Raw genomic sequence first — 13,737 nt, 5'->3', positions numbered from 1 at the left:
AGACTACAAATAAATTTGAGCCTTTTATATTTCAAGTCAAGTATGAACAGCCCAAGTGGACTCTGATTTCAATGGGGACATAAAAAATGCTGTGAAAACAGAATGTTTTGAGTCAGGCTGTAAAATTGGTCCAAAGTCCTATCATTGGAAGCTCTTCATCCTGCAGATGGGTAACCTGGCCAAATCCCATGCAAAGGAAAGTCATCAAATAGTCATGTCTGAAGCAGGAAGGACAAACAAGTTCCAATTATTCCTTGGACTCTGACACAGTCCTGTCTCTCAGCAGTAGGTTGGAGTGGGCAGAAATGTTGGGAACAGAAGAAAGCATATGAGGTAGTAAGGGTGGCAGGTATTGGCTGGGGTAATTTGAGAACAGCCAAAAAGAATCTGTTTGTCAAAATCTCTTATTGACCTGAAAATTCACTGTTAAAGTGTTGTTTTTGATTTGGGGGAAGAGAAGGGGTATAGGAGAAGAATTTGAAGGACCGTGGATTCCCATGTACAGTGCAAACATGGTCAGGGGGATGGCAAAACTGTCATTTCCAAACCAGCTATTACTAGGTGTTGTTTGGTTGCTTTACACACACTGTATAGCCTTATATCCTCAGCTTTACTCACTAACAATAAAATCATATTTCTGAAAAGGATCATAAGGAAAGCTGTTGTAAGCTTGCATAGAGGAAGGCATGGGAAGAGGATGATCATTCTTAGACATCAGTAGCATGGCCAACAAGCCTGACCTGAATCACACACTCTGCCCCTTCCCTTTGAGGCCAACTCTCCTTGGTTGCTCTCTGCTGGTCCTGAGGTCCACGAGCCTCAGGCCCTTTCTGCTCTTTTGAAGCATGTTTTTGGTCAAATCTCTTTCACAGTTATCAGAAATTCACTCTTTAATGTGTGAATGACCAGTCTTTCTGGAAGGACAAATCACACTTTTCAAGGGCAGTTGCATTTTAAAAGGGAAACTTGTTAATTCAAGTTTCCAAAATGGTTTAATTCATGGAGCCCCTTAAAGTCTTGTCACCTCTAATAGAATAAAATGAATATGAGACAGTTTGCTAATACATTTATATTGAGCACAGGTGATATGAACTAATGTACTGACCAAGCATCCATGATCACAAGCTGTTCAATTAAAAATCATTTATTTATTGGATACCTACTGGTCTGTTTTATTTACTAAATTTGTTTTCTAGCACCAGAGACACCAAAGGTTTTCATCAAAAGTTGGAAAAACAAACAAAAGTGTTTAAAAATCTGTCAAGTATTTAATTTTTTTCTATAAATAGGGAAAATAATTTCAGAGGCAGAGAATCTGTGTTGAGCAGGAACATACAGAGGGAGGTTTTCTATGTATGTTCCAAAGGATTTTATGAGCTACTCTATAGAGAAAGAGCTCTGTGCACAAAAACATTTGGGAAACAGAATAAACTCACGATTGCGGGAGGACCCACATATTGACATCTAATCAGAAAACCACTAACTCAAGGAGATTAATTCTCATGGTAGAATTTGGTGAGATATGGCATCAAAAGGGGCTTTAAGGGAGCTATGACAGATTCAAGTAGCATGTGCTTAGAATCAAAAATGAAAAAAGAAAGACCTTTATGGGGATTGAAATAAAACACATAAAAACGAGAATCCAAAAATAATTGAAAAATAAGAATTTAATTCTTATCTTCATTTTAGAATAAAAAATCCCAACATCTGTTTGTGCTTTCCAGTTTACAGAGAAGTAACTTTTTTAGGACAATGGGCAGCCTCATCACATGACCCCTATGGAACACTAAGTCTCTGGTGATGGTTCCCTGAGACCCCGAGGAGGTTGCTGACTTTGGAAGTGAGTCAGCAACCAATCCATGGCCTGGGAGGTTCTGTTTAATTCATTGCTTCTGATTCAAGTATGTGTCCAGCCCCTATTTCCTGACCTATGATTCCAAAAAGAAGGGAACTTGATATTTATTAATACCTTGAACCAGTCCTTGCTGTACCCTTTGATTGTCCTGGGGCAGAGGATCCAGTAGACTGTCATGAAGGATCTGAACATATCTTGGAACTCTATGGCAACCATCATAGAAACTACTAAGCAAACCATGTCAAATAAGGAAACTCTGGCTGCAGAGTTTACTGATAGGAGTTTATCCTGGGAAGCTGTGAAGTCATAAAATTACACCAACAGGCCTGTTGAGTCATTTCCCTTGCCTACTAAGTATAATGTGCCCTACAGAAAGGATCTCAGTCAGCTTTTCTCCTGATACACCCAACCATCCATTCTAAAGCAACAGGTGTCTTACTCACCAGTTGTCAGCTCTATGCTTAAAATGTCAGTAGATGGGTCAGTGTTGTTTCCTTGAATTGGAAAACTGAGGCTGTTCAAGCGGGCTCTGATAGACTCCAGGAAGGATACATTTTCAAAGCTGATCTCAATATCAACAGTGTACTCCTCCAAGGCAGGGCTACTCGTGGCAACTGAAATGCAAGCACATGAAGAATGTGAGGACTTCCCATGGGCATGGAGAGAAATAAAGACAGATGTTGTAGCAGTTAAAGGTACATGTGGATGCTGGGCACATCAACCCATGAAAATGTCTAATGAACTCTTTAAGAGAAAAAGACAAGTTTGTCTACTCTTTACCAACTCTGGACCTTGGTGTCCAAGGTCAAGGAGCATTGTGTGGAGAGTGAACCGTGATGGGCAAGAATGGAAGCAGGAAGAACTAGCAGGGAGGCTCTGGCAACAGATCAGACAATAAAATTCACAGTCCTGACCCGCAGGAATAAGCCAGTGTGTTTTCAGCACCTTTCAGTTGACATACACACGTTCTAAGAATGGCACCATGCATGACTTGAAGACCTCTGGGAAAGGTCATCCTGCTAACTTCCTTTGCCCTTAGCCTATGCACACAGACCATCTGCTCTTTGTTCTTCCTTTGTATATTTCCAAAATGCAGAACACAATAGGTGCTTGACAAAAGTTTGGCAAATTGGAAAAGCATAATAAAAGAGATTTCTAGTTCTTCATTGCTTCCCCAAATTGTCTCCAAGTAGTTAGGTGCCTGCTGGCAGTCTACCAGGATCTGCTCCCCAACACACACCCACTCTGGGCAGGCCAGACTGTGTATATAACATATAATCTTAGAATAGTTCTTTCTTGGTTTCCTATATTACATCATGTCTTGGCCTCCTGTGGTAAGCTTCCCAAGGGCAGGAACTGTTTCCTCCACTCTCATAGTCTTACTCATTCAAAGGGCCTGGAGCTTACCATCTAATGGATACACACCCAATGCTTATTAAATCCACTTCTCTGAATCAAGTCCTAAACTCAATTCTCTGTCACTGAGAAAAACTTTGACCCTTTCTTGGCTGGAATACACAACAAAGCAGAAGCTATGGGCTCAGCTTTTAGTTTATAAAGAAACTTCAAAGAATAAGAATTTTTCACATACATGTATTGAGAATATTTCAAATGGGGGAGAGCAGTGACTACTGACACAATTGTTGCTTTCAAATTTAAATCCAATCTGAAAGTATGATATATATTTTACCATAAAATTAAAATTTGATATCTGCTACCTAGAAGGACAAAAGTTTTTCCCATAACATCGTAAGATTTGTTTTGAATATTCCAAGGACTATGAACGTGAAACACCATGAGAAAGTTTATCATGGGAAACTCCAATTGTTAAATGTTTATTGCAGAAAGTTGCATTATTTGTTCTATCTTATTTGTTCACTTAGAGTTGGTTTGTCTTAGGAGGTTGGTTTCACCCGTAGACTTTGTTGAGAAATATTTCACTGGGTATCATTCAAACTGCTGTAATTAACTCAAACTATAGAAAAGGTCTGTGCAGATGTAGGAATGTATTTAACGATATATTTATAGTCTTATAAAAATGTATTATAAGTTTTAAAACCGTATGGAATCTGTCTATCATGATACTATGGCATTGCCTCCAATTTCCTATTTTCTTCTTGATGTTCAAATGGTTCTGTGATGAAAACAAGCTTCCTGGAAGAACTGCTAATCTTAATTTGTGAGTCTAACTCTGGTCACATTATGTTGCCCACTGGGAACATTTGCAAGGAGGGCCCTGCCTGATATTTACAAAGTCTGCCTTGGAGCACATTCTTTTCCCTGAAGAGTAATGCAGCAATGTTTATCCCTCTGGAGGATTCACTAGCTCCAAGATCCTCTTTGCTGAAGCCAGTGCACTCTCCTCCCATGAGAGTAAACAGGATTTCCTGGACAGTGTCTGTTTGGGATAGGTGGGGTCAGTAACAACCCCTTATCACACACTTCTTCATCTGCATTGCTTCATCCCAGGGTCTGATCCCAGCACATTATCAATTCCTGGGTCCTGGGCAGCCCTCTTTTGCCTCAAGAAAGCTGATACTTGCTTATCCTGCCCATCACCCAGTGATACTGAGCAAATCAAAGGCAATGACAATAACAGTAACAATGACAATAGCAGGTGCCATCTGTTCATCCCTCAACAGTCTCTAGGGCCTTGAGGACCGTATACATGTACTTCCACATTGCAAGTTCATAAAACTGAAGGCACACGATAGTGAGTGGGAGGGCTGGGATTTGAAAATACAATTTTCTGGCTCCAAAGTCCGTTTTCTTTTAATCATAACCTACCACAATTCTAGTGAAGAAGATAACAAACATAATCATTTTGTGAAGCCCAAAATAGCATAAAGATATAAGGTATCATTGTTAAATACATCCTTAAAGGTCATTAAAAATTCCTAAAGTATATTTGTAAATAAAATCAAATCAAAAAGCAAAATTATTCATAATAAATGGATGAACCATAAAAAAATTTGTTCATGTTTTTCACCATAATAAATCTTAGAAATCCATACTCAGGAGAACAGTATCGTGACTCACTGTCATCATCTACCACTGTGGATTTTGTAAGTCTTGCCAGGTTCATTTGTTTGTTCCTTGATTTACTGATTTATGCATAGTTATTCTACTTGTTGGAGGCCTATTTCCTGGCACTGTGCCAGGTGCTGGGAGCACTGTGTTAGTCAAAGACACAAAATCCTGAATTCATGAATCTTTGATTCTTATACTGGGGCAAATGATGTTTGCATTCTTAAGTCAGGTAGCTCTGTAGGAGAAAAATAAGGAAGAGCAAGTGAACAGAATGACAGTGACCATGGGGTAGGGTGTTATTTTTTGTAGCACGGTCAGAAAAGACCTTTCTAAAGTAGAAAACTTTGAGACTCGAAGTGAGGGGTGCCCGAAAGTCACTGGGAGAATATCACTCTCAGAAGGTCAAAGGAACAGGAAAGTCCTGAGTAACAACCCTCTGGGCTCATTTGAGGGCCATAGGAAGATATCCTCCCCCTTCGGGTCCCTCCTTCTCATCACCTAGACCCTAGAACAGCATCAAGGACCCAATGCTCAGGGATCAGCATACCCCATGTGGGATGGGGTCAGCAGCACACTGTCTCAGTCCCCTCCCACAGGCCCAGAGCCCCAGGTTAGAAATGCCAACAACCCCTGCCTTCCCATGCTCTTCCAACCTGAGAACTTCCACGCCCGGGAAAGTGATGCTCCTTGTCCTGTTCCAGGCTGCAAGGGACCCAGGAGGGACAGAGGACAGCTTCCCCACTTCTGCCTGTGTATTTTAGATGCCCTCCACCCTCCTCTGCTGCTGCTGATAGTTCAGTGTGTTTTCTTTTTCTCAGTCTCCTTTGCCCCCTGTGTTGTTTGTCTGGGTTTTTCTGGCTCACCAATGCCCTGAGTGGAAGGCAGCCAATTCCAGGTGTCAGCAGACACAGACATAGGCATATCATAGGCCCAGGAGGCACAAACCTACCAGGATTTCCCCTCTCCTTTCCCATAAGTCACTGCCAACCTCACACCACTTATCTTAAAGAGACATTTCTGGAAAATTGGCCACAAACTGCGACAAGCAGTTCTGTGTCTTAATCATAGCTGTTTAAGAAAACAAAAATACTTTTGCCTGGCAAGGCTGGTGGGAACAGTGGCTTCTCAGAATCAGAGCCTCAGTAGATGCATAAATTAATCTCCCACCTGCAGAAGAAGGAAGCCTGCCGACTTCAACCTGGGGAAAGGAGTTTGGTGCTGTTTTCTCTTGACCAAAGGGACAATGCTTCCTTATCCTGATAGAAAGTGACAGCAATAAGTGGTTATCTATGTCATACCCTGCCATCAACAGATACAATCAAAGGATCCTATTCTCCCTTTGGGTTTTAGAAAGGGGGAAACTGTCAGAATTCCAGGCTATGGCCCACCTAGCAGGCGTGGATGGAGAAGGAGTTCTGCACCATGCAACATAGACCACCGGATTGTGAAGTATGGACCCAAATCATCAAAGTTAGTCCCACATAAAGTGAGATGGGACAGATCTGGTGAGTTGAGACATCTGCCAGTCCTTTTCACTCTACAAAGCTGCTTTGGAGTCATGAAATGGGACCACATAGGCAAGAACCAGAAACACATGTTGAAAACTGCAACTTTTCACTATGATCCTGCACTGTGGATCTTCAGAGAGCAGAGTGGAAGGCCTTCTTACCTGGGCTGCTCATTAAATTTTGTGAGCTACACTTTGTTCATTTGTAAATTCAGGGTAAGATTTTCTCTACAGAATTATTGTTTAGGAATTGGGATCCTGCTAACATACAATAAGGGCTGGGAGAGAATAGAAGTTCATTGGATTAGACAAAGGGGAATGAAGGGAAGGGAGCGGGGATGGGAACAGGAAAGACAGTAGAATGAATCAGACTTAACTTTCCTGTGTTCATATATGAATACACGACCAGTGTAACCCCACATCAGGTACAACCACAAGAATGGGAAGTTTTACTCCATGTATGTATTATATGTCAACATATACTCTACTGTCATGTATATCTAAAAAGAACAAATAAAATGAAAAGGAATTGAGATCCTACATGAATACCCTTAGCAGTGGCTGGTATATCATAGCCAGTAGTAATAGTTAAAGCAGATTAAAATCAATATCATGATTATATTCTATACAGCTATGTACTTGAATATTGAGAAGAAATAACACTAGTTTCATCAGGTTTCAACAGTGAAACAGTTAAATGAACCAAACACTAACCAGAATTAAACACAAAACAAAACAAAACACACTCCTGATGCTCAATGTCAAGCTCTAAACCAACACACACACCCATCAGAGAGCCTAGAGCCTTTCAACTCATTCTACCACCAGAGCACTGATCACCACGTGTTATCACAGGAAAGATGAAAGCCATGAAAACCAAAACCTGTTCCTCTAACTGGGAAATGCTCAGCATTTCCTGGCCCCACATCAAAAAGGGCCAGCATACTGCACTGACAGGTCCACTGAAGTCAGGATTTCCGCTTGGGCAGCTGGTGACCTGACCTGGTAGGGACCCGGTTCTGGCTGAAAGGTGAAGAAGTATCACACATCTAGGGCAGGCTCTGAGTGTCCTGCCCTCTCAGCCTGGAACCCCCTCTCTTGCCCTCTGTTTCCTACCAGTCATTTCTTCGGATGCCAAAGAAAACCCAGGGAGGACTCTTCAGGGCCAGTCCCTGAGATATGCTTCCCAATGAAGCTCAGAGACCCAGGGTGAAGAACTTTTGCAACTGACATTTGGGTTAGTGCAATGCAATAAGAAATGTCTACTTTCAGTCCTCACGTGAAGATCCCCTTTAGATTTAATCTTGAGCTTTTCTGTAGACCTCGAAAATAAGACTTTCCTTCCAACTCGAGTCTCTCCCAGTGGCCTCCTCAGCACACAGTGTCCCAGGTTTGCCCTCTCCTGGAGGGGCATCTGGACCACTGTTCATGTTAACCCCCCTGCCAGTCACATCTGGCTCCAGTCCTTTGACTCCATTTCTCAAATGGTCTTAGGCAGGTGTATTTTCTGCTTCTTGCCTATCTTTCTCCATAGCCAGGGACCCATATCCAGGCTGCTGAGTCTCCCAGCTGGTCTCTCAGGTAATAATTTCTTCATCTAGTTCATCTATAATCACCAGAACCATGTGGCTTTTATCAGTCCCTCTTGGTGCCAGCCTTTTAGTCAGCAGGGATGCACTTCCTGATGTAGCTCTTCATGCTTCCACACATGCTTGTCCGCTCTGCCCCCACCAGTCACTCTGCTCTCCCAGGTCATTCCACACTTATTCTTGTCTCTGGTTCTGGGTTTGTGTGCAGGTTTCTCTTTCCAGTAGCATTGGAAAAGAGTTTTCCTAAAAGGCTAAGTCCTCTGTCATGGCACCCATTTTCCCACCTTCAGGTAATTATCTGAGACTGGTCAAATACCTCTCTGTGCCAGGGACACAGCAGGCCCTATCAAATGCAGCATTATTTTTATAAATAAATCAGTTGACTTTGTTTTTAATTTTTTAAAAAATGATTTTAAAAAGAAAATAAACCCCAGATAATTTTATTAACATTTCCAAAGTAGTATGTACATAACATCATTTAATCCTCTCAACAACTCTATAAGGATCCAGGCATGGTGGTGCACACCTGTAATCCCAGCAGCTTGGGGGTGCTGAAGCAGGAGGATTGTTAAGTTCAAAGTCAGCCTCATCAATTAGTGAGGTTTTGAGCAACTTAAGGAGACCCTTTGAATAAGGCAGGGGGGCTGCGGATGAAGCTCAGTGGTTAAGCACCCCTGGGTTTAGTCCCTGGTACCAAAAACGCACACACAAAAAACAAACTAAAACAAAACAAAACAAAACAAAACAAAATGTAAGGTTATGACTCTGATAATATGTGTGCATGTGTATGAGATGCCTATATATAATATATGTGAGACAGATATGTGATATGTAGATACAATATACATGTGATGGGCTGGGGATATAGCTCAGTTCGTAGAGTGTTGGCCTTGCAAGCACAAGGTCCTGGGTTCAATCCCCTGTACCAATAAATAAATAAATATACATGTGACACATATATATGATATGTATGTGTGTGTGTGTGTGTGTGTGTGTGTGTGTGTATGTGTATCTCAAGAGACCAGTGAGACTATGTAGCTAACTAGAGTCACTGAGGTAGAAGTCCACACTATGCTGAGAATAAATGAAAATGTATTTTACCTTTAAATATGATTTTATCCCAAACTCTGAAAATTTGGTCCAGCAGTTCAAAAGAAAATTCCTGACCTAGTTTTCTTGCTCTTGGAAACTTTGTATCCTTATGTATATCACTGAGGCTTCAAAAAGGGAGATGTGTACATATGAGAAAGGAAATGCCACTCAGGATTAGAGCCCAGCCCCAGCACCTCACCTAAGGGGCACCCCAAGGAAACAGAGGCACCATCACATGGCATCCAGCTGGATGAGGCTCTCCTGTTCCTCTCTTTCATCACTGTCACTGTCCTGGAGAGACAAGCTCTTCATTGCTACTTACATTCCTGTTTCCTAGGGCCTCCAGCTGGGCCTTTCTATGATCATTTCTTACTTCAGTGATTTTGTAAAAGTACCAAGTCCAATCCATCTTCTGTAGATGATGGGCTGACTCATTAACACTTCCCAAAAGACTCGAGAGGCCCAAGAGCTCAGAGGACCTTGTATAATAAGTGGAAAACATATTTTCATAGTGATTTATCATTGTCATGATTGTTTTTAATGAAAGCATGCCTGGAAAAGTTTTGGAATGTCAAATCCTTAGTTGTGGAGGTAGTTTCCTGCCCACCAGCTGCCCCCTCACACTGCCACAGTGGGTCATAAACATCAGGCTCAGGAGCACAGGGAGAAGTTAACTTTTACAGCTGTGGGGTAAAACTGCTCCTGAGGAAGCCAGCAGCCTGAGCCCAGGAAGAACTCAGTGGAAACACAGAGCTGAAATTCATCCACAAAAGAGTTTGATTTAAAAACAGTAATAGAAGTCTTTCAAGCCAGGTGTGGTGGGCCATCCCTGTAATCCCAACAACTTGGGAGACTGAGGCAGGAGGATAGAAAGTTCAAGGCCTGCTTTAGCAACTTAGTGTGACCCTGAGCAGCTTAGTGAGATCCTGTCTCAAAATAACAAATGAAAAAGGGCTGGGGATGTGGCTCAGTGGTAAAATGCCCCTGGGTTCAATCCCTAGTACCAAAAAAAAAAAAGGTCTTTCAAAACACCAAATGGCACATCTCTGACTCTATACCTGTCACAGGGTACAGAAGGGCTCAAAGGGTTGTCAGAGGGGAGGGGACAACGATACTTGTGTTAAAAGCACAGCAAGTTCAAGTTGCCACAGGCAGGAAGGAGGGAGAGGGAGAGTGGGATTCCACTGGGATGAGAGAATGCAGTCTAAGTGAAGGAAAAGAAAAGAAAAGGAGAAGAAGAGGGAGGGTATCCCAGGAGCGCTAGGACTTTCCAACAAGTATTTCAAGAGTTTAATAAATTGTAGTCAGTTTCTCATTTCCAGCACTGAGCAACAGTTGCATTTGGCTACTGAAGCATGAAGGACTCTCACAGACACCTGTGTTTTGTCCTCAGGGCAAGGCTACTCTCTTTGACTGCCTCGTGTCTCTTTTGGACCACAAAGCTAAATAAATCAAGTTGCAACATGCCTGAAAATGATTCAATCACAATGTGATTGGTTAAGAAGTTTCACCTTCTAGAGAAGAGGCACTGCCCCTCAGCTCGAAGACTTTTACCAGTAGGAACTCAGAAAGAGATGGCTAGGACATAAACATGCAAGTTCTTCATTTGTTTGCTCATTTACTGAAAGAGAAACTGGGCTCAATGCCAGGCTACAGATATGAAGAGGATGCAAGGGAGCACCTAACTACTAGGGATGGTAAACAGGAAGTCAAATCTTTACAATGGGTTGGGACAGATGAAGAGATAGAAAATGTTTCAAGGGCGATAAGAACCCAGGGAAAGCATCCTGACAGTTTGAGAAATGGATGGATGGAAGGTCTTGCCCAGCAGGAGCTCGGGAAACTTGACATGTAAGTAGAAGTCCTCCAGTCAAGCAAATGAGGATGACGGGCAGCCATGGCCTATGTGAAAGGGAACAGAAGGCGATCAAATGGGGAGAGCATGTAAGACCCCGGGAGCCATGAACAGATGATTGGCTTTTAGCTCTGAGTCCTCCGCCAAGCTCATGAAGGACTTTATGGAGAGAAATGACATATTCGTTTCTCTGAAAGATTGTTTTGATGGGAGATCAGGAGTCCGGGAATCTAGCCTGCAGATGTGCACTGACACCTGTGCAGGGTCCTGCACTTGGGACCAGATGCAAGTGCTGTGGTTCAAATGTGTCCCCAAAAGTTCGTGTTGAACATGTAATCTGCATATGTAGATGTTAATGTTATTTGAGGGTGGGGCCTTTGAGAGGTAACTAGGATCAGAGGAAGTCATGAGGATGGGGTCCCCGGATAGCATTAGTGACTTTTTAAGAGGAGCAATAGAGACTGAGCTAGCACATTCTTCTGTCTCACCCTGTGATGCTCTTCACCCTGTCAGGACACAGCAGGAAGATACCCACCAGATGCCATGCTCTCAGACTTGCCATCCTCCAGAATCATGAGACAAAAACCTTGATTCTTTGTAAATTACCTGGTCTCAGATATTTTGTTATAGCTACAAAAAACAGACTAAGACACAAAGATTAGTGTTTCTTTCTGTTCGTGGTCACAGCTCTCCCTGTTCCAAACTCTCCAGAGGGCAGAGTCTTGTATTTTCCAGACTACTTCTTTGCAATTTAGTGGAAAATTGTTGTGGGAAATAGAAGAATCTGAGCCTAGTGGTTAGGTCGATTCACAAAGGATGGAGCAAGAGAAATTTTTAAAAGGTGGGAAGAAAGAGAGGCTGCTAGGTTGGGAGGAGAGGAGCAGGCTTTTGAGTGCTGCTGGAGGGCAGGTGAAGAGAGAGCCACAGGGAGGTCCTGGGGATAGGAGGAGGTAACGATGATGGGAGAGGAAAGGGGATTGAAATGTGTTGCTATGACCCATTTATGTCATTTGATCAAGTACTTTTGACTCTGATGTGCTTGGAGACTGAATTATGGAGATCAAAGTGCTTAAAAATGTTATAACACATACCATTTGATTGGACTTACAAAAGAGACCACCATGAAAGCCAAATTTACTTACCTGCTCGTTTTTGCCTTAGTGGTTCTGCAGCAGTTAGTTCATGTTCTTGTAGAATCTGAAAGAACGTTGGAGAAAGTTGTTGATTAATATTAAGAAGTCTTTTCAGTTTGGCTTCCTGCTCATGTACCCCTAGGTGTTTGAACTGGCTTAAGGCTGCATATTTTGGGCCAGCACCATACACTCAGGGATGACAGGAGACAGCAGTGGAAAGGTTGGGAAAACCAGGAAGTCACCTCTGTAGTGTGACCTCGGAATGCACTTCCTATAGACCAGTCTCTAGATCCAGAAGCAAAAGAAATCATCATAGCTGAATTTCTCAGTGTCAAGAAAGATAATTGATGATGTTCTAAACTTGTGCTCTTCCACCTAAACTTGAACCCCGAGTCAGTCCACTGCCCTATTAGACAGGTCTTGCAACTCTTCTTAGCACTCAGGCCTGGCCCCACCTTGACATTTCTGCTATATTAGGGCTTAAGAACTATGTTTTTCTCCTCTGGTCCTTCTCTGGTCCTTTCTCTCTTAGATGATTCCATTGCTGTTTAAGGTAAAAATGAAGAGAGCCTGCTCTAGACTCAGACTGCCCACATACAAGGCTGTGTCACTTACTAGCTGTGTGAACTTGGAGAAGTTACTTATCTTCAATGAACCTCAGCTTTCTTTTCTCTAAAATATGAATACTAGTGCCAGCTTTGCAGGATTTTTATAAGAACTAAGCAAACTACAATATGGCATACAGTAAACTGTTAGAACATTTCAGTTATTATCATCTGGTACAGTAGATGTAGACTCTGTAGATGTTCAGTTTAAAGCCTAGTTTCATTATAAAATAGTTCTGTGAACTTGGGCAAGTTCCTTAACATCTCTGTGCCTCAGTTCTAACCATCTCTAGCCACTTTATAAGGTTGTTGTAAAGATCAAATGATTACTAAACGTAAAGAAATGAGAGTAGCTTTGGTTACATAGTAGATGCTGTTAGGGAACAGGCATTATACTTTTCTGGGGTGTCACTCATCTCTACACATGGCTGCCTGGTTCATCTTTGTGAAGTTCATCTCTATTCATCATGCAGATTCTTCGTTGAAGAAGAGACACTGACCAACTTTACTGATGGGTTCATCTTCAGCTGTGCAGCTGGTCACCAAGCCTATCCCTTCCCTTTAAACTATCTTGGCCCTCTTAACTCATCCTTGCCTGCAGGTGGGATTTCCTGTGGTGTGCATCCAACCCAAACTCCCTTCAAAGCTAACAGAGGAACAGCGCCTCTTTGAAGTCTTCCCAGATAACCCCAGAGACATGTCCTTTCCTATAAATTCAAATCTAATGAGCACCGCCTGAGGCAGAAGACACTCTGCATCTGTGTTGCCTACCATTATTTTCTAGGTATGTCACCTCATAACAGCAATAAACATGATTCCTAAAATGTATTCCACACTCTGTGCTAGGATTATCTAATGGTTAGGGGTCACTATTATCCACATTGCACTGATGAGAAAATAAGGTGCAGAGAGGGCAAATCACTTGCCTCAGGTCACACGTCTTTAATGGCAGGGTGAGGGTTCAAGTTCACTAGCCTGGTTCCAGAGTCTGCACTTGGTCCACATGGGCACTGCCATAGCAGGTGATGCACAGGAGACTGGATTTGTCTCAATGAGCCAATCTCTCTTCAC

At 42.4% G+C, this 13,737-nt stretch overlaps 1 protein-coding gene across 6 annotated transcripts in view; it reads right to left on the bottom strand.

Annotated features, from left to right (window-relative positions):
- Adgrf5 (adhesion G protein-coupled receptor F5) overlaps positions 1-13,737 on the bottom strand; it is a 97,178-nt gene that overhangs the window by 37,136 nt on the left and 46,305 nt on the right. For all 6 annotated transcript variants that reach the window (XM_047558094.1, XM_047558091.1, XM_047558095.1 and 3 more), the window contains exons 3-4: positions 12,071-12,125; positions 2,299-2,469 (exon numbers count right to left, since the gene is read on the bottom strand). In XM_047558094.1, the coding sequence (XP_047414050.1) occupies positions 2,299-2,469; positions 12,071-12,125 (226 nt within the window). The remainder of the gene's footprint in view (positions 1-2,298; positions 2,470-12,070; positions 12,126-13,737) is intronic.

This window comes from Sciurus carolinensis, chromosome 7 (assembly GCF_902686445.1).
Source record: "Sciurus carolinensis chromosome 7, mSciCar1.2, whole genome shotgun sequence".
Taxonomy (NCBI): Eukaryota; Metazoa; Chordata; class Mammalia; order Rodentia; family Sciuridae; genus Sciurus; species Sciurus carolinensis.
The sequence above is the reverse complement of the archived record's forward strand: the minus strand, read 5'-3'. Positions and strand labels throughout refer to the sequence as shown.